General features: G+C 39.9%; 1 protein-coding gene across 1 annotated transcript; it reads left to right on the top strand.

Moving 5' to 3' along the window:
- Window positions 1-15221: 15221 nt before the first annotated feature.
- On the top strand, window positions 15222-17087 carry LOC147617261 (uncharacterized). Its single transcript, XM_086776900.1, has one exon. The coding sequence runs from the start codon at window positions 15282-15284 to the stop codon at window positions 16929-16931; it is 1650 nt and encodes a 549-aa protein (XP_086633026.1). The 5' UTR covers window positions 15222-15281; the 3' UTR covers window positions 16932-17087.
- Window positions 17088-17634: the final 547 nt, after the last annotated feature.

Below are 17634 nucleotides of genomic sequence, written 5' to 3'. Positions count from 1 at the left end.
CTCTGGCACCTGGTAGACCATTGAAACGGAATATTCTTCTTGAGAAGATTAGTCAGGGGGAAGCTATGAGAGCATACTTTGGTATAAAAGTTCTATACTAGCCAGTCAATCCCAAGAATCCCCTGACTTCTTTCACTGTTTTTGGTTCAGGCCAATCTATGACTGCTTGGACTTTAGCGAAATCTGGAGAAATTCCATCTTTGCATACCAGAAAGCTCAAGTATTCAACATGGTCGGCAGAGAAAGTGCATTTGCTCTTTTTTACAAAGAGTTGGTGCTTCCTTAGAATCTCAAGAACTTTTCTGACATTCTTTGAGTAAATCAGAATATCATCAAAGAAAACAAGAACAAAATCATCCAAGTATTCTCTGAGAATGTCCTGCATTAAGCGATTGAATGTAGCTTGGGGATTTGTCAATCCAAACGGCATGACAGTGAATTCATAATGCCGATGGCTGTCTTCGGGATATCTTGCTCATTAATCCTGATCTGATAATACCCTGATTTGAGATCTATCTTTGTGAAGATCTGGGCTCCACTTAGCCTGTCCAGAAGCTCATCAATTCTGGGAATCCTCCAAAATATCCGGTTGAATTCTAGTTTCCAATCATTTCTTCATCAGTGTACCTATGGCATCATTGGCAACCAGAACGCTCACCACCTATCCACTCAGGGGCCTTTTCAATAGTTCCCAGCTCATAGTACCCGAAAATATATTCACTTATAAAAATCCAGATGGACTCTCCATTGAAGATCAGCAAGATCAACCAACAGATCCATATAAAAGAGCCATGGACTCATCCGTTGAGAACCAGCAAGGTCAATCAACCAGATCCATGCCCGAATTCAGAAAACATCTCTTACTCCTTGTTCCAATATCTTCCTCGATGCACGCGTGGGTATCTTCGGCGACCCAGACCCCGAGCACCATATGGTCAGCACCCTCTAGGATCCTTCGCAGGTCACCTAGCGTTTCACTCATAGGCCGCTTCCTTGGTCCCTCATCCACCATACCGGAAGCTCACCATTTAAACCGAACCGAGGCTGATCAAGACCTCGGCCGACCGTGCTACGTGAAACGTCCTCCGTTGACTCTCCGTCAACTATTGCAACTTTATCACTTAGGTCTCCACACAACCTATTCGCAAGACGGTCAAAATGCTTCCCCAGCATTCTTGACATAAAACAGTCATTTAAAAACAGGTCATAAATACAGTTTCTATAATGAACTCTCGTCTTTCCACATCAATCCACATTACTTAACCCAAGTCCAATTATATGTATTCCCATCGTCCTTCATCCATTCTCATCCAATCACATCATTTTCCATCTCATCACATCTTTCCACATTTATACTCATCACATCTCATCCACTCGCATCTACCCATATCCTCATCTCATCACATCACATTCATTCACATCTCATCCATTCATATCTAACCCGATCCAAATCACATCACATCCATTTTACCTCACATCGCATTCATTCACATCTATCCCGATTCACATCCCATCACATCTCATTCATTCACATCTATCCCGATTCACATCCCATCACATCTCATCCATTCACATCACATCTCATTCATTCATATCTATCCCAATTCACATCACATCACATCACATCCATTGACATCACATATCATCCATTCACATCTATCCCAATTTACATCATATCACATCACATCCATTTCACATCATATCTCACCCATTCATACTTATCCCAACTCACATCACATCACATCCATTCACATTCATCACATTCATTGTATCCCCATTCCATCACATACATTCTATCCACATTACATCACGTCCACATCTATCCATATCATATCTCATTCATTCCATCCACTTTACATCACATCCACATCATATCTCATTCATACACATCCCATCTCATTCATCCACATCCATCCAATCATTCACATGCACGACTATCCACATCTATCACTTCGCACCCACATATATTCCCATCACATCACATTTCATCCACATCTCTTTACATCACATCACATCTCATCCACATCCACATCACATTCACATCCACATCTCTTTACATTACATCACATCTCATCCACATCTACATCACATTCACATCCACATCCCCTTACATTATATTACATCTCATCCACATCCACATCTCTTTTCAACAACACATCACATCTCATCCATTCACATCACATTCACATCCACATCCCCTTACATCACATCACATCTCATCCACGTCCACATCACATTCACATCCACATCCCCTTACATCACATCACATCTCATCCACGTCCACATCACATTCACATCCACATCCCTTTACAACACATTCACGTCCACATTCACATTCACATCCACATCTCTTTTCAACACATCACATCTCATCCACATCCACTCACTTTCACATCCACATCCCTTTACATCACATTCTTTCACATACACATCCACATCCATTTACATCACATTCTTTCATATACACATCCACATCCATTTACATCGTATTTTTTCACATACACATCCACATCCATTTACATCACATTCTTTCACATACACATCCGCATCCATTTACATCACATTCTTTCACATACACATCCACATCCATTTACTTTCCATCTCACCCTTTCACATATCCTCTCATCTCATCATTCACATCCACATCCATTTACTTTCCATCTCACCCTTTCACATATCCTCTCATCTCATTCTCATCTCATCATTCACATCCACATCCATTTACTTCACATCTCATCCACATTCATTTTCATCACACCACATCCCATTCACATCTTATCACATCCCATTCACATCTTATCACATCCTATCGCATCCCATTTACATCTTATCATATCTATTCACATCCTATCCACATCCCATTTACATCTTATCACATCCATTCACATCCTATCGCATCCCATTCACATCTTATTCCCATTTAGTATCTTTTCCTACTTTAATACCGATAATGGGACTTTTTCTAAATTTCTGCCCCTGTTTGGCTTAGTTGAAGGTTCTTTTTCTCGATGACTATTTCCATATTCTTTCTCAATTTCTCAAATGAATTATTCAATATTCCTCTTTTGAATAAAAGAATTCATGGGATTTACAAAAATCAATTCTACCCATATTTTCACTTTTGATAAATATTCATAGATTGAATTATACTAAAAATTTCTCTTTTTCCCATTTAATTTCTTGAATCTCAAATATCATGGAAATTCCTCTTTTTGCATTTAATTAATTGCATTCCAAATGTCATGGGAATTCCTCTTTTATCATAAAATAAATTTATCTAAATTACCTCTTTTAAATTTAGATAAAATATCCATTAATTCCAATATACCAAGAATTCCACTATTCCCATTTAAATGATTGAATTCCAATGTCATGGGAATTTCTCTTTTATCATTAAATATTTCTCATACATAAAATAAATTTATCTAAAATTTCTCTTTTAAATTTAGATAAAATATCTATTAATTCCAATATACCAAGAATTCCACTATTCCCATTTAAATGATTGAATTCCAATGTCATGGGAATTTCTCTTTTATCATTTAAATAAAATTACCATAATTTTCTCTTTTCTTAATTATTTAATTATACATAAACCTTAAAAATTAGTTTTCCATTGAATGTGTTGAAAATCATTCTTTTAGCCTAGGATATTCAATCCTAGAATATGGTAGGAAGTCCTCTTTTCACGTTATCCATAAGAATGAATTATGTATCAATTTCTTAAAAATTTTACCATAGCTCCGATGCTATTACTGATAATTTTTTATATTTTTGAAAAGAATAAGACTTAGTAATATAATTATGATAGTATAACTATCTTTTAACCTTAAATCCAATTTATGGATTTAACTCATAAGATTACCATAATTTACTAGCATATAAGTATAAAAAACCATTTTCTTAACCTCTAGCTTCACAAGCCTAGAGTTTGATTTGTGAATTGAGAATTTCTGCATGAGTTCATCAATTAAATAGAGAATTGGTCATAGGAATGACCATTCTTTAAGGAAGAGAGAGATAAACATAAAAAGCATTCTAAATTAAGCATAAATCTAAACTTTTCTTAATTATTCATTACAACTCTTAAGAAAAGCTTGATTTACATTATAAACACTTAATTTAGAAACTTCTCAAGCTTGAGAGGGGTTGAGAAGTGAAAACATTGAGAATAGTAGAGAAAAACCATAAAATTACAGTTTACCTCTTGTTTTTGCTTACTTCTCTATCTTAGAAGAAGCCCCCAACCAATCAATTGGTTAGTGTGTTGAAAGGAAAGCTCCAAGGATGGTTGAAGAGAGAGAGAGGCTCCACTCTCTCCAAAAGTAGAGGATTTTTTAGGGATAATAAAAAATATCATTATTTTAATGTAATACTGGCATGGTATAGTTCACACTTTTTTTTACAAAAGACTAAGGATCTATTTATAGGTGAGGGAGGCCTCTAACCAAGTCCAACTAGGTTCTAGAATTTTCCAGGTTCAGTTTGGTTGAATTTGGACAAGATTTGGACTTAGTTTAGCTCTCTTTTGATTTGGTTTGATCCAGGAGAGAGGAGAGATAAAAATATCACAATTTTTTTGAGTTAAAAACTCCACCACATGTGTGAAATAGGTGCCTCCTTGAAGTCCCCCCTTTTCCTTACCAAGGTGTCAAAAATGTATCATTATACCAAAATATCTCATTTTTTTAGTAATATCTCATAGTTTTTAACTAATAAACGTTGTACTCAGTCAACTCTTCATCTTATGCGGGCATGTACTCATTTTTGGGTATTTTCTTTTATTCATTAGATTTATCTCCTCCCCACACTTGGATTGATCCTATTGGCCCATAGGAACCTTAATTGGACCATAATCCAAATTTTTTTGAAAATCTAGACCCTTACGCTTAAGGTCCTTTATACACATTTTCAATTAATTCCAATTGCACATTGGAAATTTCTTTTTGAATTTTTGTCTCAGGGGAAACCATTTTAGACACTAGGAGGATTTTTATATCAAAAAATATCTTAATTTTAGATTACCTCTCTCTAGACATTTTCTCTCTCCATGCCAAAATAGGGTAAAACAGGATCTTTCTTCTATTTCAGAGAGGGGAATAATTACAAGATCAAAAAGAGAGGTTCTTACACCTGTACACCTCAAAAGTTGGAGGGAGGAATCTTACACACGTGCTTCTTGCTTCAAAAAACCTCTACATTAACATTGTCCCATATTCTGCTTGTTTCTACGCAGAGAAAAAGTTGCATTAGCACACCAAAGACATCCGAAGAAGTGCCTTGCTACCATGTCCAACCCTTTGAAAAAATCATAAAAATCATTCTCTATGCAGTTGAATGGCAATCCCTACAAGCGGACTGCTAGTAGAGAATGAGGGCAATCCAGGACCTCTTAAGATGGGTGGCAACATCGATAAGGGTGAGTGTGGTCTTCGATCCAAGGTCAAGGGCAAGGGTGAGGCCGCGAGATGATGGCTGAAGGGGAGGGGGGTTTAAGGAGGGGTGGGAGATCGCACACGGGAGGGGCTCAAGCTGGATGATAAAGGCACAGAGGAGCCTATGGAAGGGTAGGAAGCCCTTAGGACTAAGTGCCACGGGGTCTTAAAGACCATTGTCAGGTGAAATCAATAGATGGGATTGATCAAAAATCGCGATGCCTTTTTTGGGCCATCGGATAAAGTAAACTAGGGCCAGTAAACTAGGTTACTAAGCGATCATATTTTACCTCCTAGTTTACTAAATGGGCATAGTTTACTTCCTAGTTTACTAAGTGATCATAGTTTACTTCCTAGTTTACTAAGTGGGCATAGTTTCCTTCCTAGTTTACTTAGCAAATCATAGTTTACTTCCTAGTTTACATCATGTAATGAGGGTGAATTTGGGTTTGGGACTTAGAAAATTTTGGAGCAAGATGTGTGCAAAAGAGGATTTGGACTCGATACCTTGGGTCACCATTGGAAACATCTTACCACTACACTATACCTTCAAGCAACGAAACCATGTGGTTTCAAGACATTATATTCTATGTTTTTCACCCCTAGTTTACTGGCCCTAGTTTACTTTATCCAATGGTCCAAAAAAGGCGTGACGATTTTGATCAATGCCATCCATTGATTTCACCTGACAAGGGTCTTTAAGACCCCGTGTCTCTTATTCCTGAGGGTAGGAAGCAATAGGGGCTGAAGAAGAGGACGATAGCAATTAAATAATTCTTTCAAACAACCAAATTACCTTTTAGTGCTTACTAAAAATAAAGTTGTAACTTAAATTTTTACACCTAATTGATGAACTAATGCCTTTTGTATATATTTTTTAATTGAGCTGAAAATTACTAAGATGGACGATCTTATTGTCTTCTATGAATTTGTAGAAGAAAGTGAATTAGTGAGATGAACGATCTTCAATGTCTTCTCTATAGCTATAGAAGACATTGAGATCGTTCATCTCAATTCATAGAAGTCAATGTCTTCAAGAAAGTGAATTAGTGAGATGAACGATCTCAATGTCTTCTATAGCTATAGAAGACATTGAAGATCGTTCATCTCACTAATTCACTTTCTTGAAGAAATTCATAGAAGACACTGAGATCGTCCATCTCACTAATTTTAGGCTCAATTGAAAAATATATGCAAAAGGCATTAATTCATCGATTAGGTGTAGTTGTGGAAAAAATTTAAGTTACAATTTTATAATTTGGTTGTTTGAAAGAATTATTTAATTACAGTGTGGATTTTATTAGAGGTTTTGGTACTCAACCATTTAGATTGTATATCTTTGAGTTGGTAAATTAGAGATATACGTGGCAGCTTCACCATAACTCTCTCTCTCTCTCTCTCTCTCTCTCTCTCTCTCTCTCTCTCTCTCTCTCTCTCTCTCTCTTGGTGCTTAAGGGGCCAATGATTACAGAGTTAGACACCTCCCAATAGCTTGCGTGCATGCAAGTTGCAGAGAGGTGTCTAACTCTCCAATATTTGGCCCCTTAAGCACCCCTTGAGAGAGAGAGGGTGTTATGGTGTTAGACACAAAGCCAATAAGCACTCATAGGGGAAAACTCATGATAGCAGCCCAGTTTTTTTCAACTTAGACAACCCAATGTACGGTAGTGGTGACATGGTGACCTAGAAAAGAACACCCATGCTCTAGACAGAGAACCGCACAAACCCACTGATGTCAACTCCTCAAAAATGTGAAAGTGCCTTAAACTACCTAATACTGAACTTGACAAAGCCCAACACTTTACCATGGCATTTTCATGCCAGGTGTTATGGGGGCAGCCTCTCATGTCTTTCATCTAATGGGGGCGGCCTCTAAGACACCTCAAAATTCTAAAAATGAAATGGATCAGAAAAGCTCGAAGTCTTTAGGGAATGTCTAAAAAAGTTCAATATTTGACTTTGCAATTATACAAGGAGCCATATATAAGCCACATATGTGGATGAATTATTTTCATGAAAAGTATCAAAAAGGCTCAAAGTTTTTTGGGGATCATAAAAAGTTTTCTATTCAATGACCATATGATGTTTTCAGTATGCGCTTTTCTATTCACAATTATGCTTCCTCACATTATTGCTAAGTTGTTGTCTTGAATCCTATTACTATCCCAAGATTTTAACTTGTCATGATATGACTTGCAAAGATAGATAAAAATAAGATATTTTTATGTGTGGACATAAAAGCTCACCAAAATAGGAAAAAAGCTCACTATAGAAAGCTCACTCTAGAAAGCTTACCAAAAATATGCACCCATACAATAGTACTAGGTGACTTTCTTGTTATAGACTCTAAGAGTCTATATATGAGAAATACAATTCATATGGATGTCAAGAGAAACCTCTAGTAGATTGACTATGCTTCCTTGTCTAAAGTCATGGTGCAACAAAGGGTGAGAGACTTCAATAACATGTCATGCATAATGCCACCTCTTTAGTGTTTCCATTGCAAGGGCTTGCACCGTGTTGTTGAGTGTCCTCTCATAGAGCCACCACATCAAGTGACCTAATTCTATCCCTAAAGCCAATGCCAAACCCTAAAGTCATTCCATACAAAGGCACATGTTACAAGTGTGGAGTTGAACATGATTTTAACAATTATCCCAACAGAGTGACAGTCACCCTAATGGCAAGAGCATCATAGCCACTTTGGAAAGCCTTAACTTATTAAGCATACAAGGAGGCTTATTCATATAGTCCCCCATAATGCCATCATAAGGCTCAAGACTAAGATGAGGATAGTCCTTGCCAAGGAAACATCCCCAGGGTAGCAAAGAAGCAAAAGCTCAAGCTTCAACCTTGAAGCTAGATCCCAAGGCGCAAGCCCCAAAGGCTATATAGCCCCTGAAAAGGCTAAAGGCCTCAAATCAGAGGTCCAAAACCTCAAAGAGCATGCAAAAATGCAATACATGATCATTTGTCAAGAGTAACAACATCGTGACTATCTAAATTTATTTAGACATTGATAGCTCTAAAGTTGCCTCCCTCACAAAGATAACGAGTGATCTGCTCAAAGAGAAGAAACCCATTGACTACATGAACCTTCTAAAGAAATTCAAAGAATACCCCAAATCTATGTTGAAGAAGGAGAAAATGAAATAAGCCTAGGAGGTTGTAAGGAAGGTTCAGGCTGAATTAAGCTACTACTAGAGTAGGTGGTCGAGTATAAATTTTAAAAAAAAAGGTCAAAAATTTTTAAAACTTAACTTTTTTAATGAATTATCTATATATTAAAAAAATAACAAACAACAAAGAAGAGAGAGAGAGAGAGAGAGAAGAGAGAGAGAGAGAGAGAGAGAGAGAGAGAGAGAGAGAGAGAGAGAGAGAGAGAGAGGAGGAGGAGGAGGAGGAGGAGGAGGAGAGAAGAAGAGAGAGAAAGAGAGAAAGAGAGACAGAATGAGAGAATGAGATAAAGAGAGTGAAGGGCACGAGTGGGCACATGAAAGCCTCCCTTGAGAAGAGAATATAAATAGGGGAGAAGAGCCAGCAACGCAACCGAAGTAGACAAAAGTCAAAGAATCAACTGGGCTTCGCTCTCCCTCCACCAAGGCACAAAAAATTCCTCCAACCATGCTAAAATCAAGAGAGGTAGAGATGCCCCAAAGGTCACATGCCACAATTATAAGTTTCACCTTGAGGCCATGTAAGCTCTATCATGCTTCCCTACTTTTTGTTGCCATCACCATGCTTCAAGAGAAAACATGCCCAATAGCTATCAACTTTTCAAAAGAGTCTCAAGAAATGTTTGGATCCATTCATCCATGTTTCGACAAGCCACCCATTTCTTTTCATAGATGCTAGGTGTCTTAAATGCCATATTAGGTGTCTTAAATTCTTCCATACTAGGTGTCCTAAATTCTTTCTTCTCATACACAACCCAACTTTATTTACACCTACCTTATCGACCATCCTCACCACACATCAACACTTAATTCTCTATCTCAACCCATGTGTAAGAGTCACAAAAAGAAAATAAATAAGTGTTGAGGAAGGGCACTGAGTCCCTTGGCCTATTCTATGCTAAGGGGGTTGATATTTAGCTGCATGCTTTCAATGATTCTAATTAGGCTAGATGTTATGACATGTGCTTGTCCACTAATGGATTTTGCTTTCATCTTGGTGATTTATGTATATCACGACCTAGCAAGAAGCAACCATCGATAGTGGGCCCACTTCTAGGTGTGAAGGGTAGCCTTTACACTGCCTTTACAGTGATTGTGAAGGGTAGCCTTTATAGTGATTGTGGATTGTGTATGGCTCAAATGCCTTTTAGCAGGTCTTGGATTTGGACATTGATCCCCCACCTCCATCTTCATTGACGTCTAGACTGCATTAGCCATGGAACTCAATGTTTCGTTATTGCATAAAGCACATTGAGATGCATTATCATTATGTTAGAAAGAGACTCATTACATGAGAGATTAGCCTAGCTTATGTCTCTATATAAGACTATGTTGTAGATATGTTCAAGGCTTTCTCAAAGAGAAGATGGAAGCTTTAGGCTTATTGCCATTTGGGGATTGCCCAGCCACATTTTTCCTATACATATTCATGAGAGAATATGGAAGCTTTAGGCATATTATCATTTGGGGATTGATCAGCCACATAATCCCTATACATGTTCACAAGAGAAGATATAAGCTTTAGGCTTATTGCCATTTGGGGATTGATTAGCCACATGATACCTATACATGTTCACATCATGACTACACAAGGGATTTGTAGCCATATATATGGTAGTGATGTGTAGACATAGGCTAATAATGGGCCACGCCACTGTTCCCTCTTTAGGAGGTTTTTTCCAGGAGTGTATATACACACTTTTATGTGTGTGTAAGTAACTTTATATACACACTCTTATGTGTGTGTGTAAGTAACTTTATCATGTCACTACACGTACTTCAATCATTCTAATCAATCTACTTTGAGTGTTATGCTTCTCTCTATCTCTCCTTACTTGCTGCATCTATGTGTGTGTGTGTGTGTGTTGCTACCCTTATCTCCACCCTAACAAATGCACCAAAGTATTTAAAATACCTTTCTCGCTTTGAGTGTTATGCTTCTTTCTATCTCTCCTTACTTGCTGCATATGTGTGTGTGTGTGTGTGTGTGTGTGTTGCTACCTTTATCTCCACTCTAACAAATGCACTAAAGTATTTAAAATACCTTTCTCACTTTGTTTTGCCTCCCTTTTTCTTTGCATGCTCTATGAAATGCTTCTTCTCCTTTGCTCGTGTGGAAAATCCAACCACCAACACTTTAGAGTCCTAATAATCCCTAGCATACAACTTGGTATACATTATCTCCTTCAAGTTTCCAGTCTATCTACTTGACCTAATGGTGGCATTACCTCTAGTTTGTTTCTCTTCATGCACGAGAACAACCATCTATTAATAAGAAAGAATCACCACCTTTAGTGCATTGAAAGTTGTGTAAAATAAACTACTAGTGTATTTGTCTAAAGGAAAGATGAACTTAGCTACTCCTTAAAGACACTTGTAAAGTGCTTTTGTTTGACCTCAAGAGTCACAATTAAAAACGTTGAGGTAGCCTCAATATGTAAGTTTTCTTCGGTTGGTCTTGATCTGTCCATGATTGGGATGATGTGTTGTACCACTTCAGGTGGTAAGCCCTTCATCTCTTTCTAACAAGTATCAGGCCACTCGTCTCACTTTGGTCCACTTTCTTGCCACATGTCCCAATCTAAGAGATGGGTCCTTCCATAAACTTTATCTCTAAAAATATCCCAACTGGTAGACATTCTATCATAGGCACTTTGCCAACTCTCGGTATCTGCTCAATTCCAGATGTAATGACGCGAACAAAATTTCCATCGAAATCAGGCCAAAAATAGTAACCCTCCTAGATTTTAGGAGTGTGATCCTTTGTATTCCAAGATAATCTCCCATTCCCAAAGCTTGTACTTTAGAAGTCCTGGACTCCACCAGACCCCTTTCATACTAGGAAATGTCTAGGTTGGTGACATAGATTCTGTGTACCGGATTCTACTAAGATTCTTTATGAATAGCCTACAACAGGTCATCCGAGGGTACAATGGACCTATGACTTAGAAAAACGGACGTTTTATTGGCTTGGCAGAAGTCCAGGACTAAGGCACAACGAGAAAACCAACAACCCCTAAGGGAATTGGTGAATACCCAAATGCTGAAGAAGAGATAAGAAAGCTTGAAGAAGCTAGGGCCCTAGTAGTCGAAGAGTTTCAATGACTTCACGAAGCCAAATTACGGGCTAACCAGGCCAGGGATACAATGTATCCAAGAAACGAACTGATAAGGGAAAAAGAATTGGATGTGTCTACTCTAATTCTAGAAGAGTCTAAAGAAGGATCTCAAGGAAACCTTATATCAAGAATGTTTGAGGAGGTTGAGCAGGATGTGTCCATTCATTCATTCCCTAGGGATGGATATGAGATGCACACGTGGAAGGAACCCTCACTTACCAGAGAGCCCAGAGACATAGGCAGTCTCGCAGTAGCTGTACTGTCCACTTCCATGCAAATGCCATTGAGACAACTACTATGCAGTTCGTAGGTCAAAACCTCGCCATCTTTGTCAATATGTCTACCACCACCCAAATAGGAACATGCCCTCTACTGGTTTGTGGCAATTCGACAATAAAATCCTTGGAAATATATATATATATATATATATATATATATATATATATATATATATATATATATATATATATATATATATATATATATACCTAGATGAATCCAGGAACATGCCCAAATTCACCTTTTAGGAAAGAGCATGTTATATACTCATGGTGGTCAACCCACAAGACTATATAACTATCAACTCCATTATGCATAGTATGGACTAGATACTACGACATCCCCACTAACTTTCCCACTTCCCAAGAGGGATCTCTAGAGGATGGACACTTCACCAATCCTTCTCAGAATGAGAGAGAGATGTTGAATGCTGATGGAGAATGACTGTTCCTTGCTGCACTGCTGAGGTCCACCCTTGGATGCTAGCTTCCCTCTATGTAGGAGGTAGGAAGATGAACTATATGTTGACTATACTGCTGATCTACTGTCTCCCTTGCTCCATGGATAGGAAACGCTGAGGAGAGATGAGATAATGAATGCTGAAATGATGATGCACTATCCAAGTCAACCTTGTATTCTAGACACTCAAAAGGTTCCTCGAAACTTATTTAATTCAATGGTGTGATCCTCAGGGGTGGAGGTTGAGGTCCCAAATTGGTGGAGGTAACGACACATTTTGTGCATTGTAAATCCCCCTTGCAATGAGTTGTTGTGTTGTTTGCTCAACATTGGGTTAATGTGTTGCAATAGGCATTATGGCTTATGGCTTATGGCTCATCCCTGCTGTTGCCGACGCGCGTGGCTATCTGCTCTAGGGTAATGGCTACATCCTCAAATACAGTTTGTTCAGGCTCTCTTGGTCTTCTTCTTCCCCCCTAACTCCATTTCCACCCATATGGTGGCCTGCTTGTTGGTTTTGATATGGAGTTTGTCCTCTCTCTTTCTGCTAGGTAACTCCATTGGCAAGGGGCACTGGCAGTCCTAGTCTGTGCATGAGTTGTTGCCCCCTCACCTGGATCCTCACGTCATAAGATCGTGCCACTTCCCTGCACTGCTTGGGATCCGGATGAGGGGTTTATTCCCAGCGCTAACTCTTTTGTCTGGGAGCTGCTTTGCCCTTGTTTCTCTACTTGAGATGCGTCCAACTAGTTCATAAATTCTGCAATATCATCCCAATTGGACAGCCTTACAACTCATGCTTGCTTAACAACCTGAATTAAGCTTCTCATGTGGTTGAGGTATATCGCTTTCTAAACACTTACGCTCTTTTGTGCCCTCTCTTCCCAGAGTCTTTGCTGCAGTGCTTCTCTTTCCCTTTTCTCCTTTTTGGCCCATCCTTGGAAGTCTTCAATCATCTTCTCTTTATTCTGCACTTCTGCAACATGTGCTTTCTTCATGGTCTCCACCTATTCTTGCCTTTTCTTGAGTTTGGCCTTGGATGCCTTCAACTCTTCTGCATGTGTTTTTCTCATGGCATCCAATTGATCTTGTCTATTCTTTAGATTGGCATGGGCTGTTGTCAAAGCAACATTCATCTCATTGACTGTTGTTCTTTCTCCTTTTCCTCTTGTATTCTTGGCAAGGGTTGTGGATTCTAATTCCTTCTTGAGGGCTTTTATTGTCAACCCATCCTGCCATTGTTGTTCCTTGAACTCATCCACCAGGGCCTCTAGTTCTTCGATTTGGACCCTAAGTGCAGCCTCATCTCGCAGATGGCCCTTTCTTCCAGCTTATTTGTAGTAGCCCAAGCATGCTCTCGTAGCTCATCATCGGGGATTATGTCCATTGATGACCATTTGTATAATACAAGCTCCTTTCCCTTCCCTTCAGACTTCTCCTGTGGTTTCTTCCCATCACCCTTTTGCAGAGCTGGAAGTATGGAAGAAGCAGCTCCATTCTCAGCTGCTCATTTTGCGCTTGCAGCTCCTTTTCTTTACTTGCAGCTCCTTTTCTTTACTTGCACCTTCCCCGCTATGTACTGCCTCCTTGCCCTCTTGGTTGTGTTTAGCAATTCCCAGAGCTCTTGTAGGATTATGTCCATTGATGACCCTTTGTATAATACAAGCTCCTTTCCCTTCCCTTCAGACTTCTCCTGTGGTTTCTTCCCATCACCCTTTTGCAGAGTGAACTGCTTCTTCCATACTTCCAGCTCCATTCTCAGCTACTCATTTTGCGCTTGCAGCTCCTTTTCTTTACTTGCACCTTCCCCGCTATGCCTCCTTGCCCTCTTGGTTGTGTTTAGCAGTTCCCAGAGCTCTTGTAGGTTCTAATCCTGCCAGTTTTGCTATGTCTGGATTTTTGGATCCTCCATCCGGATTCCTATCTTGAGTCTAGAAGGGAACCATCTACCTGCACAGGTAGGTGTGGGGGCTTGCATTGCCGCTTTCTATTAACTTCTTTAGATATTTACCCCACACATCCTTTAGGTCTTCGACTGCATGGCTTTCCCATTGTTCCATTTTCTCTGCCTCCAACTCATACACCTCCGGAAACTCTTCTGCATCCAAAACTGCCAGTCTGGCTTCCGCCTTGACTAGCTCCACCTTGTCCTTATCCGCCCTGGCTTGCACCTCTCTTATAATATTAATGTGTTCTTTTCTAAGTAGGAGGATTTGGCCCTCAGCCCTTACTTGGATTTCCTTGGCCCTGTTTACTTCTTCTTTCAGCTGCTTGTTTGTCTCTTCATTCTTGGCCAGGGCCCCTTTTATCGTTACCACCTCCTGTTCTGTTTCTTCATTCACTTTATAGAGGCTCAGCATCTGTTTTTGCAAATCATCCATCTAGACTGCTTCCCTCCTTCTTCTGTCCAGCTCTTCCTACAGGGGTTCTTGCTGGCTTCTCATGATCTTGATGATGACCACCGCCTCTGCAGCTTGGCTATCTCCACTAAGGGTGACTACTTTGAAGAGCAGACTCCGAAGGGATGCACTTCTGACACTTTGTTGGTGGCTTGTATGCAGTTTGGGTTACCACATATCTTGGGAGATATCTCCTTTTGTATGGGAGGATGAGGGGTGGGATATACAAGATGTGATCTACTTAATAGAGATTGGGAGTAGAAGTGATGTGGTAGTAGGTTAAAAAACGGTAATTTTTGACCTGTTAATATAAATATATATAATTATTGTTCGTTGGGTACCACAAGGTGTCTATAAAGTTAATGAATTAAATGGTGTTGTCTAAATATATCCAAATCTCCGGAGGGCTGAAGCATGGAGGTCGAGATCAGCGAGTTTGAGGGCATCCATCCAGGTCGATGCACCCACCTGCAGCTGCCGTGCCCATACCCATCCGTAGCTTCCACCCTCTCTCTGTCTGTGCTGGATGCCCCGGCAGACTTCCAAGCTGCGATGGCGAGACCCTTCGCAGCCATTCTGGTTCCCCGCGGGCGAGAGCTTGACTGGATCTTCTGCACCCACAACGGCCTCTGGGACCTCCTCTTCTCCGCCTCCGTCTCGCGCCTCGTCGTCCTGCGAAGGCAAAGCTCACACAACATCCAAGAAGAAGAAGAAAGAGATCTGCGCAGGCATGGCCATGCCCACGGCAGAGCAAGGGCAAAACCCTCACCAGGTATTACTCAGCCACAACCACATGATTATGATGATGATGATGATGAGTCTTTTAAGAAAGAAATCTCCCCCCTTCTGCATTCTCTTTTTCCATGGCGTCTCTTCCCCAGTGGACCCCCATCTGATCCCTTTGTATCATACGAGGATTGTGTCCGAACTCGTTTAGTTGTGGAGATATGCAATTCCCCGATCCTTGGTAACATCCTTGTTGAGGATGTTGAGCTTGATTGCAGCTCAGATGATGACACACATCCTGGTAAGAAACCCCAGAGGCACAAAACTAGACTCAGACGACGAATGCGCTTTGAAAAGATGCCTAATCTCATCCAAACAGAGGTTCCCATTGCCGTTTACAAGAATGGGCAGCTTGATCTCAATTATGGACTCGAGGATGTGCGGGTCATGAAGGACTTGAAAGCTGTTTTAGTTGGAAAACAGCATGGAGCTATTGGGGTTGGAGAAGACTTGGAGACTGTTGGTGTTGGAAAACTACCTGGGAAAGAGCTCGAGGTGAGACCAAACTACTCTGAGCTTGTGCATAAGTACCTGCCACCCATTGTTGCCGGTCTTGTCCTTGCTTCTCCAACCTTGGAGGCATGCATAACAGCAGAAAGCAGAGTTAGAGTTCTTTCAATTGGACTTGGTGGAGGAGCCTTACCGCTCTTCTTGCATAGGAAATTAGGTTTTCATGTGATAGCTGTTGACACAGACGAGATTGTTGTGGAACTTGCTCGCCGTCATTTCGGGCTTGTGGAGGATGAGTACCTGCAAGTACAAATAAAGGATGGCATTGATGCTGTAGTCAGTATCGCTCACCAAGCCAGCAGGAAAAAATTGGTTTCCTCAGAGATGCTGAAGGAGTGGCAAGCACTTGGCCAAAATGCTGCCCAAGGAGTCTGGTACAGCAATATTTCAAGCTTAAGTGATGATATCGATGCTAGAATGCATGTGATCATAGTTGATGTGAATGCTGGTGATGCCTGCTTAGGCTTGCTCTCACCTCCTCCAACCTTCTTGACCAAAACCTTTTTGTTGGCAACCCAAATGGCCTTGCATGATGGTGGTATGCTGGTCATGAATGTCATCCCGAGAGATATACATAATTTTAAACTTGTTGTTGATGCACTACATGAGGTTTTTGCTGGCATTTATCAGATACACGATGAGGATAACCATGTCCTATTTGCATTTTCCTCTAAGATAGCAGACATAGATATGGGTTGTAGCTTTGCACTCAAATTGATGCGTGTTATAGATAATGATTTATTTAACCAGATTGAAGAGCTTGGTTGATCAATTTATTTTAGAAACAATGCTGGTAAATCATCAAGCCCATCTTCTTGAGTGGGTTAATTGCTTCAGTAATATGTCTATTTGTTTGGTTGAGAATTCGTGAATTATCCTAACAAAGCCACGTCCATGAACAACCAGCAGTGTGTTAGAAAGCAAAGGCTTTCTATAACTCAATGTAAAGGGAAGCCTTTACTGTTGTCTTAGCGATGCTAACACTAAGACTTCTTCACATATAAACCACATGACATTGTAGTAGTATGCAAGGTGGAATTCCCTCAAAGCACAAGGCAATGCCTCAAATCAATTTGTTTGATCATACACATAAGTAAATAATATTCACCCAAGCTTGGGTTGGTCCTCTTCCTCCTCCTGAGTCCTGTAGAGGTTCCTTTGTTTAACATACAATAGTTGTTATGATGAAGTGATGATATACCTCTGGATGCAAGGTGCCACATGGATGTATAGAAAATCAATGAGAGCATGAGATGATTCAGGGATTTGATGCTGAGAATCATGGAGGAAAGAGTGGATTCGGATGCTCAAATTTTTAGCCATATAATTATGAACACGAATCTCACTTTTGTGAGTAAATTTGCAATGATATTAGAGGTTTCTTTATGCTAGTTATTGTCGTGATCAATTGTGACTAGACTCTAGAGGGTCATTATCTTCTTAATCAACCATTCTTTTTAGTTGTTGCTTT

This window comes from Cibotium barometz, chromosome 37 (assembly GCF_041138505.1).
Source record: "Cibotium barometz isolate CiBa-2024 chromosome 37, ASM4113850v1, whole genome shotgun sequence".
NCBI lineage: Eukaryota > Viridiplantae > Streptophyta > Polypodiopsida > Cyatheales > Cibotiaceae > Cibotium > Cibotium barometz.
The sequence above is the reverse complement of the archived record's forward strand: the minus strand, read 5'-3'. Positions and strand labels throughout refer to the sequence as shown.

Coding starts and splice junctions, on each gene's coding strand:
- LOC147617261 (XM_086776900.1), top strand. CDS start 15,282: ATGGAGGTCGAGATCAGCGAGTTTGAGGGCATCCATCCAGGTCGATGC.